General features: G+C 40.0%; 1 protein-coding gene across 1 annotated transcript; it reads right to left on the bottom strand.

Annotated features, from left to right (window-relative positions):
* Positions 1–6520: 6520 nt before the first annotated feature.
* On the bottom strand, positions 6521–7849 carry LOC140230907 (transcription termination factor 1, mitochondrial-like). Its single transcript, XM_072311047.1, has one exon. The coding sequence runs from the start codon at positions 7839–7841 to the stop codon at positions 6522–6524; it is 1320 nt and encodes a 439-aa protein (XP_072167148.1). The 5' UTR covers positions 7842–7849; the 3' UTR covers position 6521.
* Positions 7850–20501: the final 12652 nt, after the last annotated feature.

Raw genomic sequence — 20501 nt, 5'->3', positions numbered from 1 at the left:
TAATTTCTGTTACAGAATAAGACGTTTCGACTTAGGCACAGGGCCTACATCGACGGTTCCGTCAGCGAAACCGAGTAGATTACAGTTCTTTACGTTTAAAGTTCAGTATCAAAATTGTTTGAGGCAATCAGCAGGCCTTTTCAACGAGCATATGCGACATTTTTTGTTATATTACTAATTACGTAAATCGAAAGATATACTTAGTCTTGAAGCAATGTGAATGTTTTTAAGAGTGTTAAAACCACATCTTCAAAGAATATCCGAGACTTACATCGTATAATATATTTCAAAAATTTTCAAGAGCTCAGGCGCATATCATTGGAGTATACAATTTTCATGGACCATCGCACATTACCCGGTATCATGCTTTCCATTTCCACCGATAATACCGTTATGCCCTACACTCCATTCAAATTATAACGAACACGATTTTAAAGAAATTCTCGTTACAACGATGTGAAATGCAGGTCTCACTATTATCATTTATAATTATACCTTTATAGAGTATTATTCTCCTTGTTTGTTTTTGTTTGGTTATAACGCAATTTCTATACAACAAATGAACACTGCAAATCCCAATTACTTCGTCATAAAGGGAGTCGCCTGTACTTATCCTTCTTACCTTTAATGACCTTTCATCTCTCCACTTACGTCTACCCACCCTTTTGCCGACATTACCCTCACTCTTCCCGTCTGATTTAATTCAGCCGATGTGTACTCCCATGTACATTCGCCTGCTCTATCTTGCCTGGTAGCCCCATTTCCCACTTCCAAATCCAGATCAAATCCCCACGTAATCCCAGCTTGACGTAACCTCTACATCTCGTGCCATACAATTCATTTGATTCTTGTGATGTAGACACCTAAAATATGACAACTTTAAGGGGAGGTCCCCTCCCCCATCATATTATGTGATTCAGTGTATGCAGAAATCTTTCTGAAACGCTCACCAAATGTTTGACGAAAATCAGCCAATCTATTGAAAAGTTATCATTTTTGGTTGACTCCACTTGGCGTCTTCTTTAAACATGAACTCTACACAAAATTTTGTGTTGCCAAATGTTGAATGATATATAATGTACAAAGAATGTCCACAGATTTTTATTTTTTCCCCCTAAGACATCAAAAGTGCACCTGGCCTATAGCTCCTCCACAGAAGGGGATTATCATTTTCCTCAACATTATCTTAGTAACAGTTCGGGGGAATACTTATGTACATTAACTTTTTGTGTAAGGAAAAGAAAAACACCAGGTTCGTGGAGTGTTTGTTTTTTTCTGTATTATAGTGTTCCACTACTGGAACTTTACATACTGTTGTAGAGTTCTTAACTGTAGAGGGCAGCACACCGAGTTGACCCATAAGTAACTAAACAGTCAGAAACCGCCCGTGCGCTTTTTTCTTATGCTTTACCATTTTTATTGTTGTCATATAGAATACGTAATTACATAATTTCAAAGAGGTCATAGGTCAACAAAAGTATATCAGAATAAACTTTTGTGACACACCAGACTCTTGGTAAAGTCTAACAGACTTTTAAATAAACATAATATGAAGACTTTGTTTTCAAAAACCGATAAGTCCAATTTTGAAGATTTTGAAGTACGGTCTCTGTCATAAAGTACAAAATAATACCTTTTAAATGATATATTGGTCACTACATATAAAGGTACATTTTTAAAGTTATGGTCAAAAGAAGCAAAAATTTTCTTATTATTCTCTATATTTTTCTTGACCTTTAATCTCAAATATCTCCGTTTGGTAAATATGGACTTATCGGTTTTTGCAAACAAACTCTTCATATATAACAGACAAAAATAAACATGCAGTCAGCTACTTTACGCGATTTAGAAAATTTTCGAAATGAGAGCATAACTGCTGTATCTTCTTGGGAACAATAGGCCATTATATATGGAATCTTCAGTTGCTGAAGGGTTAACAAAAAAAAAAGTCATGACTTTCGATCAGACTTCATGTATCTGATATATCTGATTTCCCTTACACTTGCACCAAATTTTTACATCCATTGAATCAATTAACTGTTTGTTTGGGCAATTGTCTTTTACATTACTGTACAGTTCGACCTCGATTATCCGGCCTCCTTTTATCTGGAAATCTCTATTATCCGGACGCGTTCATGCAGTGAAGGACTTTTTTTTTCATCCAAAAATTGAGAAAAAAACAGTGACTTAAACATCTTTTCATGGATCTATTTCACTTATTTCATAACATGTGCATGATAGGTTTCTCAATATCTAATTAGGTAAAACATGTATGATATTCACATAAAGATAATATTTTGTGAAGAAGGGACTACAATTTTGCGCAGGCTAGCATAGATTACACTACCGTTGCGGGGAACGCTACCTGCCTGTAGCTGCCAGTGCACTGGGACGGCAGCTTGAACGTCAGCTATATAGCCTACATTAACATTGTGTCTCCCATATCCGGCCAATTCGCTTATCCTGATGAGCGCCGGTCCCGACATGGCCGGATAATCGAGGTCGAACTGTATATTTATATATATACATATGATCATATATAGCATGTTGAAATAAACAGTTTGATTGTTCTCTCAACACACAATGCTATCATACTCCCTTATTTTATTGCTCATTTTCCTGCTGCATAGGAATACATGATATCATCACAATTACACAATGTACTAAAGGTATAGGGTTGGCAAATGAAGTAAGTTATGTTTCTTTCTTGTTGAATCATAATGAAAAATCATGATTCTCGGCAATAACATCTCATACAGTGTATAGTATGCAGCATTCACATAATAATTGAACAACACATTTAAAGGCATAATTTACCATTTGCAGATGAAACAAAGACCCAGCATTAGTGCTTTAAATAGTTGTAAAATGTGAGTTACGGATAAAAACAACCTCTGTCAAAATTTGAATCCATATAATTGATGTTAAGTGTTGTTAAATACACAAAATGTGAACAATAGTTATAATAAAACTGTTTCCAGACTAAACCGTATACAGTTACGGTTTATTGAGAAAAACCCTGATATCTCCTTATATTTTAGGTTTTATTGCAAATATTTCATTATGGTAGGATGTTTTATGATACAACAGACCTACACATATGCATCAAATGTGATATCTTGAACATTTTTGAAATCACTGTTCCCAAAGGTAAACTGGACCTTTAATGAACTGGGCTCTGAAAATAGGGAAACGTTATAATGCAAAACCAATACAGGAAAATAATCTTTTTCACACAGCATTTTTTACTGCTCTAAGCATTTAGTTTTTAATGCTAACATTTACTTGCCAGCAGTGTTGTCTCATGTTACTTGTATCTCAGACATTATGAAAAACTAGAACATGACAAAGTGGAAGAAAAAAAAATAACAACAAAATCCTTCTTGAACATAATAGAGCACACCTCACAGAGCAGTGTCTGCTTCAAATGCACATAGATGAACCAAGGAGGTATGAGATACCTCCTTGGATGAACTCAACATGCTGAATGCACTTACAGCAGTATAATACATACATGTACAAATCAAAACATTGGATTCAAGTTTGTTATTGTACTGCCATGCAGCAATGTACACAGCCAAACACTTAAAGCACATCTTTCAAGGTCAAGGTCAAGACACTCCCTGTTTACTGAAGACCCATGTGTAAATGCAGCGAAAACATGGGAAGCGCTGTTCCTATCCACTGTCAAAACATGAGAAACACTTATAATAATCTTTTAAAGTTTGTGTGCCCCATTTGCAACCCTGAAAACAGGTTCCTTTCATAATTATAATACTGGTATACTACACATGTATAGAGGTAAGGTAAATTCAGACCTTTCTTCAGAGTAATACCGGAATATTTTTGGTGATGGATGCGGAAAAAAATTCTATTGATTTCCCATGAATTTAGACTAAAATGTGTGTTTGGACCCTGAAAAAATACCAACAGTTATTCTCAGTACAAAAGAGGAGTGTATTCTCACTATATATCATTGTATGATTTCAAATGAGGTTGGGAGACATTCTTCAACTCTGTGATGTTTGCGATGGGATATATGACCTTTGACCCATTGTCTATGGAAAGCTGGTGGACTATATACAGAGTCTACAGCCAATTTAGTCTCTCGGGGCTGATGGGTTCATTTTAATTTCCATTTCAAGACTAAACTTTCATGCTGCCACTGTCATTATGCATTCACACAGTGTACATTACGCATCTAAATTTTCTCAAATCAAACAATGTAGACGGCCTACTAAGTCTTAACACCTGAAAGGATTCCATTGAAAGAAGTTAACCTGAATTGCAGTGGGACAATGAATTTGATCTAAAATTTTCTTCTAGGGTCTGAGAGAAATTGAGAAATTGGAAAAATTGCACTGTACCATCTTGACTTGACAACAAAATAGACATGTTGACCTATTCACATCATCATGTCAGTGAAAATATGACATTTCATACTATAATATTTCAGCCAACTATTTACAGGATAGGTAGGCCTAACTATATTCTGCCCTGAATACAGTGAATCAATATCCACATAACACAACATCAACATGCTTGAAGGAAGAAATTATACTCTGAATAAATTAAAAAAAAAATTGTTATCTTGCAGGTATATTGCAGTACACTGCATGGACTGAAATTTCAGTCTGAAATTTCACACTTTGACCTGTAAAATTGTGAGCTCAGTCAACTGTTCAACCTTCCACTCAATCTACTGCTTTTGGCCACTGTCAACATACTCGGACAAATATGTCTTACCAGTATCTATATATGTCCAATTAAAAAATCAGGGGCCTGTTTCATAAAACTTGTCATAAGTGACAAGTTGTCATAGATGTGACAAGCTACTGAAATCCTTGCATCTGACTGGCTGAGGAAAATTTTTTCATAGAAATGTGGCACTTGTCACTGATAACAAGTTTTATGAAACGGGCCCCTGGTGTTAACTGGCCTGCTAGAAATGCTGTGCAGGGATGCTACTCTGCCAAGAAGCATTGCAATATTCTGAGACCTGGAAATGCATACAATGTATTTTTTTATCAAAACAGCATTTTTGCTTTACTGCAATAGACACTGTGCAGTAATTAATTTTTTTTTTTTTTGGAAAAACCATATTTTCCATGAAACCTGCAGCATTTTGGGGAAAAAAGAGTACAAAACAGTGCAAAGAAAGGAACAATCGACATCTCTGGCTGTGGTATGAGTATAAATAATGGCAAGGCACTCCGTAAGACCAGTGGTAACACGGAACATGCAATCCTGGGTAATGAAAACTAATGTAAAACAGGATATTTTCGCGGCATGAAATTTTCGTGAATTGGAGCAGACAGTCTTTTATGTGGAATGAAATTTTCGTTGGTTGCCTCTGACATGCAATACATATAGTGTAGACAAGAACTTTTGAGTGCATTTTAATTTCGTGACTCTTGCCTCTCGCAAAATTTGTGAAATTAAAATGCATGCGAACATTCCTCATTTTATAGTACATCATGACGCATACACTTGTACCATCCATGCATAGTGCCCAGTGTGATGCAGAGAAGATAACATGCATTTCACACAAGAAGCAAAAACCAACAAAAAAAGTGAGTTATGATACAAATCTGATTTGGCAAGATTCAAACTGGCCAAAGTTGCTCAAAAATCCAAATAACGGACATTGACATCATGATAAAATGAGGTAAAGAAATGGTCTAAATGTCGGTAAAGACCGTTAGCATTTCTGCAAAAGTTGATGTCTAAAATTATTCATCTTCTTCGTGATACTTCAGCTGAGTAAAAAAAAAACCCCAAAAAACATCATGATTTCCCATTGCAAAGTATTGTGCAGTCAACCTTGCTTACGTCGACCTCGTATACACATAAGTCAAATAACTGCTTTAGTCAAAGGTCTTTTCAAGTCCTCTTCTCTTTATACTCTACTGATTTTAATTCCTCACAAAGGTCGAAGCTAATTCTTTGGTCAATGAGTTTGACTGTATGTTCAAAGTTATTGCATCAAAAATTATTTTTGCAAGGTCATCTGAAGAGAAAATCAATGTTTCAAACATCCATTGTACACCAATCTAATTTTATGATTATCATCAATTATATTCTCAGTGGTAAGAAGTGATGGTGAAATCATTTCATATTTGCTAAATATCTTTGCTCTGTTACATTCTTCATTTAGTCCTCAAGAAACCCAAGGCAGCACTACACAGTTTATGTTCTTCTTGTAGGGCAGCCACGACTGAGCTTTTGACAAATGACATCTGAAAAGTTTCAGACAGAGAATAAAAAGTGCAAGCATGAAGTATACATCACCAACTAGAAGAGCTTATATTTGCATTGATGGTAAGTAGATCGTGTAAAAAGACACACACAATCGATGGATACTCTCTTTTGTATATATGAGCACATTTGTGTCAAATGCAGTTGATCACAACAACATAACAAGTAATTATCATAACAAGTAATTGCAACTTCTGTCTGTTCATAATATCTACTTCTGTCAAGATGTAAAAAGTTGTTTCAATGCTATAATCTTACACCAATCATGTGGGCTTTTCATCCACTGCATCCAACGCTGCCTTTTCTTTCTCTCTATCCTCTCTGCGATTTTTTAACTTGAATTTCAGTAGAATCAGCTCGTGCTTCTCTTTGGAGTGAATGAAAGAATTAAGTTTTGGCTCGAAGCCGACGGCTGTAAGTTCTTTGTGCCGTTTCTTTATCAAATCAATACTCCTCGCAAATATCCTGGGGGTCCGGATGATGTCTTCTACTGTGAAACCGAGTTCAAGGACAAGGTCAATGTGACTCTGTATCGTCTCCACGCCGGCATGAAGCAGCTGTGGATGCCTGCGGACAAGGTCCTTCAATTTCTCATTGCTCAGCACCAGCCGTTTCTGGAGGTACTCACATCGCGACTTCAGGAATTCGGTCCCAATCCGGATGGAACTCGGGCAGTATCGAATGACCGAGATCAGGTCCTCTCCCGAAAAGCCAAACTCCCTCAAAAATTTGACGTTGGTCTCCAGTTCTGAGACCTGGCGTACAAACAGAGTCGGGTCATTGCGCATGATGTATCGGATGACCCTATTCTGATCCCCAACAAACTTCTCTTCCGTCATGACCTGTTTCAGATAAGAGGCTACACGCTCCACGCCATTCTGTACTCGATAAAACAGGGATGGAGTGTATACTAAGGTGTAGCATATGTTCTTGTCAGTAACCTCAAGGTACTTCATGTATTCTATGTTGCCAATGACTGTCTCTGGTGTGCTGTAGAAACGAGGGGCTCGCTGGAAGATGTTTGCAAGCTGTTCTACCTTGAGTCCAACAGTCATCAGGTAATCCACTAGTTCCTGGACCAACTTGACGTCCTTCCTCAGAAATGATGCATCCTTGTAGATGATATTGATAATGTCTGGATCATCCAGACCTAGCCCCCTGAGAAGGTCTACATGTTGTTTGAGACTATACGCATCCTGCTTCAGCACAGTGGGCCGTAGTTTCTGGAGTTTGTCACAATCAAGGCCGAGACTAGCTAGAAAATCCATGCTCTTCTTATTTGGCACAATGCGTTTGCGGCTGAGAGCTTCACTGGAACAGCTCCTTCCATTCCAGTCATTGCTAATGTCACATCCAATAACCAAAGGTTTAGGAAAGACTATGGCAGCTGTTGATTCATCTCGACCAATTCTTGTATGATGGACGACTGATCTGACTTCATTCCAGAGAGGTCTTGTAGGACTGGGATAGCTGCTTGGCACTAAGACCGCTCTAATATACCTTGAGCTGCTCTGGGAACTTCTCAGAAGTGCTGTGGAGAAGTGCCTCGTCAGCAACGAGGCAGTAATGCAGAACTTCATCATGAATTTGCCGTTACTGTACCTGGCAAGGAAAGAAACAAAACATAATATTTTAGTAGGCCTAATATTTCTTACATTTCCACCTCTACTAGTCGCAGTGGGTAGTGAATAACATCACAAAAAAAAATTAAGATTTTTCTTCACTATCAAATTCATTCTTCACCCTCACCATATCGGAACAATGATATCAATAAATCAAAAATTTACACAAATTATCTGTTTGCTAAAAAAAAAAATAATAAATAAAACATCACAAAGTTAACTTTAAGATTGTCAGCTTGATCATGATGGAAAGTTGGGCCTTTAGTATACTTTAGCAAACCAGTCTCCTGATTATATACATATAGGCCTACCTACTACATTCACTGATCCTCCCTATTTATACATATATTTTTTTTTTGTAACCATTAGATGTCCACTGACTAGTGACTGCACACACAAACACACATCGCCCGATAAGAACGATAGCAACATGAATATACATTAATGGGACTATTGTATACCATTGCAAGTTTTCGTAACGATACGTTCGCCGTATTGCGTATATAATTATGAAGATTTTCTTGAAACATGGAGCTACGGCACGATAATTAGTACGTCACCAGTAGGGGTATTGGGCGATAGGATCATTTCTGTCTGCGTCTTTACACTTACGAACTTCTGGTGAAAGGGACACCTGTGGCCGTATAAAGAGTAACACCCGGGAATTCCCGAAATGAATGAAGTTTACCATACAAAATGTACAAAGCAAAAGCGCCCTCAACATGAAGCCAGGTACGAAAAACGAAGGGCTCTGGACCACAGAACTCTAAAGCCCCCGTTCCACTATCACGATTTGGACCCCGATCTGTCCCGATCTAGCATATCGGGAGAGAGCGGCAAAAGCGTACGGGGATCGGAAGCATCGTAGCAGCAGCGTGTGGAGGTCGGGGTTGGAGCGGGCAGTTTTTCAGATCGGGAAGAAATTTTGAACCGGTTCAAAATTTCTTCCCGATCTCCCCGATCAAAATTGACATATTTTCAATCGTACGGCAAGCGGGGAGAGCGTAGTGACAGCGTAAACGCAGCGGGGAGAGCGTAATGACGGCGTAAACGCAGCGGGATGAGCGTAACAAGGTCTTTCTGAGCGTAGTAACATCGGCACAAGAACGGGAAGTAATTTTAGCTGTAATTTTCGAAGAAGAAGAAGAGATGAAGAAAAGGAAGAGAAGAAAGCAGCGAAGCAGCTACCAAAAAGGCGAAGAAAGAGAGACTGCACGTGATGCTGAAAGAGGAGGAAGAGGACATAGCAGAATTTTGAAGAATATGAAATCATCTACAACTGGAGGAAGACGGACTATAAAAGCAAGGACATCAAGAAAAATCCTTTGAAAAATCAGCACGTCTTTGTTTATACAATGCATTGCTGCAAAAGAACCGTGAGTTGAGGAGGCTCTTCAAGTTCAAGTTCAAGTTGATTTATTTCACTTCCAACAAACAAATAATAAAAAATACAAAGAAATGCTCATATACACAGACGTCATGAAATCAGTACCACAATGCGATGAACAGAATAACATTGTAAAAGAGATACAGGCAAATTATCAACAGAGATACAAATAACAGTTACGTCACTGTGGTAAATGCATACAAAATATTGCTGGAAATGGAGGGGACTGCTAAAAAGCAGAGCTTGTAGTATTAGAATGCAGTCCCCTCATAGAGAAAAATATATAATTGCAAAAAACAACAACAAATTTCCCTAAGCGGTAGCAAAAAAAAAAAAAGACAGACAGAGTAATACACACATACATGCACACATACGGACGCACATTAACAAACACATGGCGGCTCTCTTGTAAGGAAAAAATTGATGAGAGGATAGAAAGATATAGTGGTGAAGAAGGTATTAAGTCCGAGGTGGACAAGGGGGGGGGGGAGGAGGGGAGAGGAGAGGGAAATGGTGGGTCATAACCAGGGCACTGGAGGCACAGAAGCACGGGCTCGCTGATGAAGAAAGAGTAGTGAGAATAACGAAGCAACAACAACTTTGAAAATCAAAAGTAAAAAAAGAAGAATGAATCTTCGAGGTCCACAGTATATTTCTTCGGTTCTGCATGCTAATAAGTTGACTGACTGCTGACCCACAGTCGAATCGGGGTACATCGGGGCACATCGGGCACTTTTCAGCTCTCTGAACGGGGTAACAGCGTGATAAGATCGTATAGATCGTTCAGAGCGTAGATACAGCGTGCATTGATCGGATAACATCGGCAACATCGCACTAACAGCGTAGCTACATCGTTCTAAAGCGTACCGGCAGCGGCAGAGATCGCAATGTCTAATTCCCGATCATCGTAGTAAAAGCGTAGTAAGCACTTGGTAGTCGTAACTGCAGCGTACTTAGAGCGTTCTAACATCGTACTGTGTCCAGATCGGCTCAGGTTTTACCCGATCCTTCCCGACCTGAGAAAATTGTCAAATCGTAGCGAGAACGGCATAGTGGAACGGGGGCTTTAGAGTTCTGTGCTCTGGACTGATTGTACTCGCATGATGGTCAATGGCATCCTGAGTTTCTTGACAAAATGCAGGGGCCGCGGAAGCGGGGGGGGGGGGGGGCTGCAGCATCATGCATCAAATTGCACCATTTACAACATAAAAATGCAAAAAGTTCTCATCGTAGGAGGGGGAACAATCCCCCTCCCACACCCCCCCCCCCCTTCCCTCCGCTCGCTCGGGCTCGGTCGCTTGGCTCCCTCGCATAGTAGGCCTAACCGCCGCCCTCCCAAGATCAGAAGATCATTATCCAGGCTACGCCGGTGCGTCTAAGCGGGGGTGGGGGTGGGGGTGACCTTGATACCCCCCCCCCCCCCGGGCTGCGCAGCCCCCCCAAACTGAAAAACGTTCCGCGGCCCCTGAAATGAAAGGGAATTTCGATTGCCAAACGAATTTTTATAGAAGCGGAAAAAATGAATGATCCATTCAAAAGTTATTTAATGTTCAAAGTTTCGGTACCACCATCGCTGGATGAAAAAATTACTACAGTTTATGACGTTACTCAAAGAAAATATTAGAAAATTGGTTTGGTGAAATAATCAATGCATAAAGGGGACTCCCAGTGGCGGGTCCAGGAGGAGCGCACCAAAGGCGCCCCCCCCCCCTTTATTTTTTATTTTTGTGTTAAAACAAAGGAAATAAAAAGAAATAAAAAAATGGGGGAGAGGTGCGTGCGCCCCGGCCCCTTAATTTTGTAAACACGCCAATCCCTGGATCCGCCCCTGATTCCCCTTCATCGCCGCCGGGCCACGTTTTAAAAAGTGTGTGTACACGTGTGTGTGTGGGGGGGGGGCACTTCCGGGTTTCATGAGCTAACAAGTTAAAAAAAAAAAATGGTGGGGGCAAAGTGGTGCACCTTATGAATTTTCTTTGTATTGTGTAAAAAAAAAAAAAAAAAAAAAAAAAAAAATTGGGGCGGGGGGCGGTTTCGCCGGCCCTGTTCATGTATTCCACCAAAATGAGTAATCGACGCTGGATCGTTAAATTGCAATCATGGAGAAGCAAAATCTATAGGGGAGTCTAATATAGCTGCATAGCTGGCTGGTGGAGGGTGTCGAAGGGGTGTTACATTATATATAAATAAAATGAAATATGAAACACACTATGCTCCTAACTATAGCCAGTTGTACCTCGTAAAGACCTGAAATGTGTAATACTGCCAATCCCAAAAGTGTGCTAAATCTATGGAGAGGAACCAAGCGGGGAAAGGGTAGATTTAACGAGATATCCCCTCCCACACTCTTGATGAAATAATATTTGGAAATATAGTCAACATTAACTATGTGAATTAAATACGTCTATATACGAAAGACCTATACGACAATGCGAGGGAGGTTTTGCATTTCAGAATTGCAATTCACCGATCTGAGATGCACGCTATAAATGTATTAGTTGGGGACACTGGCGTAGCCAGGGGGGGGCGATGGGGGCGGTCGCCCCCCCTAAGATTTGGACCGAGGAGTTGGGAGGCGGGAAAAAAAATGCGTGTATACTGTATGCATGCACATGAAGCGGGTCTCCTTTGCAACCTTTCATCAAATAAGATATATTTTTTTGAATATTTCACTCAAAGTGTGCACCAGATCGTTGAATTTCAATTCAAAATATGCAAAATCTCTCGTGCTTGGGAGGGGGATACCCCCTCCCAAACCCTCCCCCTCTTTGCCGCTTTCCCTAGCTAAGTACACTTTTTAGATTAAAAAAAATTCTGAATAATTCTGAGTGCACAAGACTTTTCACTAATATTCCGAAAACTGAAGGTTCCCTCATGTATAAGGGGAATTTCCCCTTTTAATCGACCCTTTCCTCCCTCAGCCCCCCCCCCCCCCATCATTTTTTTTTTTTTTGATTACCCAAATGTTGATTCCATCAAATATGCTTATTATGCGTATACGAGATATCTCAATTTCAGCCTTAAAAAGATACAAGCTCCATCGGAAGGGAAGAGTGGAGATAACACTCGCCAACGCCTTCTTCCTGTTCCCCCCCCCCCCCCGCCATGCAAAGAAGTAGACTGTGGCTATACCAAGATCGCTTTATTTCAATTCTAAAAACGCAAAAGCTCCGCGAGCGGGAGGGGGAATCCCCCTTCCCCTAAGTTCTACCTCACTAGACTTTATACATACGCACAGATGGTGATTTTAACACTTCGATGAAAAAGTGTTGCACCAAAAATTTGCACCAGATCGCTGAATTTCAGGTCTGAAAACGCAAAATCACCTTCGTGTGGGAGGGGATATGCCCCTATCTACACCCTCGTGTGCATGCTTTTTCTGTTTGATTGCTGAACAGACAGCGTTCATGATAGTCAGTGTAAGAATTAATACAAGAAGACTAGTGTGTTTGAATTATACTGTTTTATAGGCAAATTGTTCAATAATAATCTACACTAAAATATACGGCAACCTTAAACAAGTGGGACTGTTTCAACTCGTTAAAACACGCAAAAACATGCATCAAATTGCACCATTTGCAAAATCAAAATGCAAAAAGTTCTTACCGTGGGAGGGGGGACACCCCCCTCCCACACCCTCCCCTCCCCCCTCGTTGGCTCCGCTCGCTCGGGTTCAGTCGCGTTCATGATATTCAGTGAAAAGAATTAATACAAGAAGTGTATTGGAATTATACCATTTTATAGGCAAATTGTTCAATAATAATCTACACTAAAATATACTGCAATCTAAAACAAGTGGGACTGTTTCACGTCGTTAAAACACGCAAAACATGCATCAAATTGCACCATTTGCAAAACCAAAATGTAAAAACTTCTCACCGTGGGAGGGGGGAAACCCCCCTCCCACACCCTCCCCTACCCCCTCGCTCGCTCCGCTCGCTCGGGTTCAGTCGCGTTCATGATATTCAGTGAAAAGAATTAATACAAGAAGTGTATTGGAATTATACCATTTTATAGGCAAATTGTTCAATAATAATCTACACTAAAATATACTGCAATCTTAAACAAGTGGGACTATTTCACGTCGTTAAAACACGCAAATACATGCATCAAATTGCACCATTTGCAAAATCAAAATGTAAAAAGTTCTCACCGTGGGAGGGGGGTTCCCCTCTCACCCTCCCCTACCCCCTCGCTCGCTCCGCTCGCTCCGCTCGCTCGGGTTCAGTCGCGTTCATGATATTCAGTGAAAAGAATTAATACAAGAAGTGTATTTGAATTATACCATTTTATAGGCAAATTGTTCAATAATAATCTACACTAAAATATACTGCTACCTTAAACAAGAGGCCCTGTTTCACGTCGATAAAACGCGCAAAACATGCATCAAATTGCACCATTTGCAACATCAAAATGCAAAAAGTTCTTATCGTGGGAGGGGGGACACCCCCCTCCCACACCCTCCCCTCCCCCTCGCTCGCTCCGCTCGCTCGGATTCAGTCGCGTTCATGATATAAAATATACTGCAATCTTAAACAAGTGGGACTGTTTCACGTCGTTAAAACATGCATCAAATTGCACCATTTGCAAAATCAAAATGTAAAAAGTTCTCACCGTGGGAGGGGGGAAACCCCCCTCCCACACCCTCCCCTACCCCCTCGCTCGCTCCGCTCGCTCGGGTTCAGTCGCGTTCATGATATTCAGTGAAAAGAATTAATACAAGAAGTGTACTGGAATTATACCATTTTATAGGCAAATTGTTCAATGATAATCTACTCTAAAATATACTGCAATCTTAAACAAGTGGGACTGTTTCACGTCGTTAAAACACGCAAATACATGCATCAAATTGCACCATTTGCAAAATCAAAATGTAAAAAGTTCTCACCGTGGGAGGGGGGAAACCCCCCTCCCACACCCTCCCCTACCCCCTCGCTCCCTCTGCTCGCTCGGGTTCAGTCGCGTTCATGATATTCAGTGAAAAGAATATTTGAATTATACCATTTTACAGGCAAATTGTTCAATAATAATCTACGCTAAAATATACTGCTATCGTAAACCAATGGGACTGTTTCACGTCGATAAAACGTGCAAAAACATGCATCAAATTGCACCATTTGCAACATCAAAATGCAAAAAGTTCTTATCGTGGGAGGGGGGACACCCCCCTCCCACACCCTCCCCTCCCCCTCGCTCGCTCCGCTCGCTCGGGTTCAGTCGCGTTCATGATATTCAGTGAAAAGAATTAATACAAGAAGTGTATCTAAATTATACCCTTTTATAGGCAAATTGTTCAATAATAATCTACATCAAAATAAACTGCTACCATAAACAAGTGGGACTGTTTCACGTCGATAAAACGCGCAAAAACATGCATCAAATCGCACCATTTACAACATCCAAATGCAAAAAAGTTCTTACCGTGGGAGGGGGGACACCCCCCTCCCACACCCTCCCCCCCTCGCTCGCTCCGCTCGCTCGGGCTCGGTCGCTTCGCTCCCTCGCAGACTAACCGCCCCCCCTAAGATGAAATCCTGGCTACGCCGTTGGTTGGGGAAGCCACTAGTATACCAGGTTCCTCTGCATGGGGTCAACCTATATACAGGAACCTTGTAGGACCCTATAGGCATATACCATGGGTCCAAAAATGCAGACAAGAGAGACCGCAGTCACCACATGGCCTTAATCCATGTTTAGGCCTGTCTGCGTTTCCAGAAAAGATTATCTTCCATTGATATCCCAATTTTATTTCTTTTTAGAAAACTTCGTGAATTGCAATATTATTTAGGACTCTATCTCCGAATTTCCAAAGTACAGTTAAACTCGCATAAGTCGATCTTCTCGGGACTGAGCAAAACACATCGACTTAGGCGAGTTTCGACTTGTGCGTAAGTCGAAAAAAATCGACTTAACAACAGTCGCACCACACGTACATTATGTATAATGTACATGTATGTTGTCTACTCTGGAGCCGAGAGCTGGAGAGGTGTGCCGCAGCACGGGTCTCCCGGCAGGGCAACGGCTTACTTTGCATGGACAGTGCATTAGCATTGGCACAGGTCGGATTACTTTACACCCTCGTTAAACCTTGGGGAAGTGAATATGAACGATATTTGAGCAGTGATTGATTCCAGTTTACCATACCGTGGCTTGAAATGCGTGTAGAGGTGTACTTCTGATTTACCTGTGCCCGTAACTTTCCCCCTACTTTCCGCTTTGAAAACTCAGGTTCATCCATCCACTGCACAGCGCAGACTGCAAACATACACAGACTATACACAGCCCAGTCGCGCTATGCGTACGTACGTAGCGCTAGCGCGACAGGGCTGTACCCGCTACCAGCAAGCGGACCTCCAAACACGAAGAGAGTTCAACAATCGCATGCGATCGCTTTGAATTTTGATACTTCAGATCATTTTTTGTCACCTGTCTGGTCGGGCTAGTTCTTATGTAAACAAAAACTGGCGTCTCGTGATTTTGACAGTGATTTATTGCACAATAAAATCTTATTCGACTTAGGCACAGTGAATTTAATGGTTTTTCCGTGAAAGTGTTCTTGGAATTTCATCGACTTAGGCGAGTATTCGACTTACAAAATTCGACTTGTGAGTGAATTATTACACGTAAGTCAATGGGGAAAAATCGGGTCTTTTTAAAATCATCGACTTGCGCGATTATTCGACATATGCGATGTCGACTTAGGCGAGTTTAACTGTATATTATACATAGCGATCAAGGCTGAGCTCATAGGTTTTTGCTTTCGCTGACCCCATTCAGGGCCTCTTTTGTGTAGAACAAAAAAGTTGGATAGCCCATCAGTGCACGTTCTATTCATACCTCACACTGATCGATATTTTCATTGTTCGATGGCACATGTAGTTGACCGTGGAAAGGGAATTATTCTGGCCACTTGCCTGCTTTCTCACACTGTGTGAATTACCAACCTGTCTTGTTCTCTGTCGACAATTATCGTTTGGGGGCATAGAAGGCTCTCGGTGAATAGCACGAGGAACGGGATGGATTAGAAATGATTAGAAATGATGCATAATATTTGTTAAATTTTGAGTTTAATATATATCAGTATACAGTATATTAAGATATATACAGATTTGATACTGCAAATATGATTTTGTTGTTGGTATTGTATGATTATCATACATTTTTGTGTTTATTTGTATGTATGTGTTCATGCAGGGCCTCCAAGAACAACAGTGTTTAACCCACTGACGGAGCCACCCTGTGAAAATAAAACATATAAATAAATAAAATAAATAAATGATAATGATTATATATAATTTGCATATATAGTCTGTCTAAAAGTTCAGTCTCTTGGCCACTTTTGAGCATATTGATTTTTTCTTAGCCCATGCAACAATGTAAGAAGACACCTATTCAAGCGAACTATACAACTTCTTATCATGCTTGTTGATGTCGAGGATCCTGACGACAAAACATATGGGTGTCATCCGCATAGCGCTTCTATAATTCTGGATATCTAGGAGCACGGTGTACATTGTAGTGAATAACTTTCACGGACCAATGACTGATTCTTAGGGTACTCTTCCACATGTTAAGCGGCTGGATTGGACAGTGATTTCAACATTGCGGACCTTCACAACATGAGAACGATTTGACTAAATAATAAGAACTTAACAATCATATACTGTTGAAATAGCACTTTTTATACCAGAGTTCAAAATGATGTCTTGATGTCGTTAGATCAGCGGAATTAAGTTGTTCTTGTGCTACAGACTTTATTTCAGTTTTTGACGCTATCAATCTATTCATACTACAGACACGACTAAAGCACGGTTTCTGATCTAATAAATTGCCTGAACGGCGCATTTGTAAAGTGGTTATAGGCGATAAGCGGATAGAAAGAGGCTATGGCTATCGTTGTCTATATGCATCATTACTGTGATGTGTGTTTTATATTGGATTTGTTTTGTTACAGTTTTATCCTCTGATGACATCACACATGATTTATTCATTTATTTATTTATTTATTTATTTATTTATTTATTTATTTATTTATTTATTTATTTATTCATTTATCTATCTATCCATCTATTCATTTACTATTTTTTTTTTTTAATCTGCGGTGTGACATGTTCAGCTGTGCAGATAATCTGGCATGGTACCCGACTGAAATCTCCATTTCATTGTTTTCATATTTTTGGTTATCAATGGCAATTCTGCAGAGCAACATCTTTTGGCAAGTGAATTTGGTATAAGATCAAAAGGTGGTGTAGCCGGCGAGAATGGTTTAAAACATTCCCTTTGATCCTTGATGCAATTCCCTGTAGTTGCAGCTAAGCTATATTGGGATGTTGAGCTTGGGGTGAGTGTCGTAAGGAGATGCTATTTGGCGTACATACATGTATTCACAGTTTCACATATACACGTATATCGCACAGAAAAAAAAAATACTAGTATGAGTATTAGTGCTCTAATATTATGGTGCAAGTAAATACAGCGTCGAACCTATATACATCGTAGCGGATCAAACAGGATTAAGGCGCTTCGTAAGAACATACCATGGTAACAATCTCGAAGTTTATGAACAGAATATATGTTTCAGTAGCCTTGTTATCAAGTGTTCAGAAAAAAAAAAAAACTTGCTGACACCACGGCAAGGTGACCCTGCTGATTCAAACACTTTTCTTTTCACTTGCCTTAGGGGCACCAATTAAAGGACAATAAATGGACACAATGGTGATTTCCTTACATTATTAAAATGACGTACCATTGTATAACAATAATAACAATAACTATAACATCAACTAACAACAAGTATTAACAACAATAGCAAGAATGGATAAATGAAAAAAAGGGAAAAGAACATATGTCCTGTTTGTTATGGGAAGATTAATTAATCTATAAATTCCTATAAAGATTGTATAAAAAGTATAAATCTGTACACATTTTGCAATTCTTTACCTCTTGCTCGAAAAAGTCTCTTGAATTTTAAAGGTGGATGGATTTTCAAAATAATACCTATTTATCAACAATTTCCTCTTTTTCTTCATAGGAATCACATTCGAGTAGATATTGGAATTCATCTCCTACATGTAGTACATTTTTCTTGCATTTTTCACAAGTTCTCTCAGACGCGAGCTCATGCTCCGTGCTTCGCTGATTCCCTCACATGAACGGCGGAAGTGACGAATATGGATATCAGCAAATCAACGTTGGGCAGCTGATCAACACTGCGCCTGCGTAGATTTATGTAGCTTCCCCCTTCCCTTCGGCCGTTGCGTTAGCAAAATAGAGTGAGCGAAATTTGTGGGAGTAGCAGCGATCTCCGTAAGTATTTGACATAGAAAAATAAAAAGGCGTCTGCTAGGATGCCTGATAATCCAGAAATAATAATCTGGACTATTTCTGTTCGTTTGATTTTGGTTATAAAGTAATGCCTTTCATCGTATGAGTACAGACCGACCGTAGCTAGTAGTAATGAGTAAGCCTTCGAATGACCGTGTCTTTACACGTTGTACACACGATGCAAAACTGCGTTGTTGAGCCTGCCTGCCTCCCCCTTTGGATTGATGGCGGAGTACAGAGTGCAGCAGCAGCAGCGTTGTAGGTTTACGGTACTTACTGTTGCATGCCGAGCCGAAATATGTGCTTTATGTTTACGTTGGGCTTCGAAAAACCGTGTATTATAGAGTAGACTGCGCAAAGGAAACGGCTGTCCACTGATATATTGGTCTCTGCAAGCTAGTTCGCAGTCGATTAGACATCGCAGAATATGGGTAAATATCCATAAAGTTTATTCACGTTACCTGACCTTCACCTAAGTTCGGTCACCAAACGAAGCCGCATGCCGACGCCACACTAACCGTTAATTTGAAGTATTGTGTGTCATTGGCATTGCATAGTGATGATGGGACACAGGGCCCAGCTCCAGGTTAACACATGTCTACATATGTACGTCTGTGCACAGAAAAGTGGACAAATCAAAGAGGTTCTATAGTGTTTGCACTGTGGAGTGTTGTCTATGCTGAACTGCTATGTATTGGTGAAATTTTGATTGCATGATCACGAGTCTTGACTGAACACGTTTAACCTAGCTGGGAGAGAGAACATTTACTTCCATTTTTAGTAGTTGTAAAAGCCCAAAACCCAACACGCCAAACAACATTGCTGTTGACTTTTAAGGCTTGTGCCGAAAGGGTGGGTTGGGTGGTGGCGCGTCGCGTTAATGGGAACACCACCCTTCGTCCAAAGCCCCCCCGGTTTTGCCGAAAGGGTGCGTTGGAAGCGTTGGGTCGCGTCGCGTTTACTGGAACCCCACCCTTCGTCCAAAGCCCCCCCCCGGTTTTGCCGAAAGGGTGCGTTGGTACTTTTTCTCATGTAATATTAAAAGACGCGTTTTGAATTTATATTTAACCTTCAAACAACCATTTCAAAGAGGCTATCGTCCGGATCGGTTTACACTCTATTACAACTTGGTCTACAGCCAGTTGGTCTAATAGACTGTTTAATATCAGTTGGTCTAATATATACCAGTTGGTCTAGTCATCATTTCGTCCAATTACTGTTTGGTCTAATTGCTATTTGTTGTTTAATACAAAACTCGTCTTTTAACCCTATAAAGCCCAAGGGGGGGGGGGGGCACATTGTGCCCCCTACCAGATTTTCATTCGCCACTCCTTCGCCCTTAATCCAGTTTTAACCAAATTTGGTGACTTTTCCAAAAATCTTATTTCCAAAAAATCTTATTTCCAACATTTTGATATATAGTTTAGCTATATTTGATATTGCTGGTTGCCATGGCAACAATAAAACTGACAACCATGTCAGTCAGATTTTGCATATTTTCTGTTCCAATTCCAATTAACCATATTATAATGTATAAAATGGGCGTTTGTTGGCTGAAATTTGCTGAAGGAGCAAAATGTGAAGTAATTATCGCCCTGAAATGTTTTTCCTATTATTTCCTTTGTTTTTCTGTGACAATGCCATAAAACAGTAGCTATAGTAGAGATACTTGAAAATAACAGTATTTTCCAAAGATTGCCATTCTATTTTGTGTCATTTTGATTCCTCCACCCAAGTTATACCTCTAATATCATTTGTTTATCACATTATCAATCTGCAAACTTAAAATTCCGATATTATTGGACTATGAAATATGATAACTATGCATGTACCTATCCCTAACAATACATCACAGGTCTCATAATGTATTTCTTTATTTTGTTATGAATAGCGCCCCCATGTAGTGACCT

Source organism: Diadema setosum, chromosome 7, assembly GCF_964275005.1.
Source record: "Diadema setosum chromosome 7, eeDiaSeto1, whole genome shotgun sequence".
Classification (NCBI taxonomy): Eukaryota; Metazoa; Echinodermata; class Echinoidea; order Diadematoida; family Diadematidae; genus Diadema; species Diadema setosum.
This window is presented reverse-complemented; position numbering and strand designations above follow the sequence as displayed.

Excerpts from the sequence above, each read along its gene's own strand:
- LOC140230907 (XM_072311047.1), bottom strand. The coding sequence starts at position 7,841 with ATGATGAAGTTCTGCATTACTGCCTCGTTGCTGACGAGGCACTTCTCC.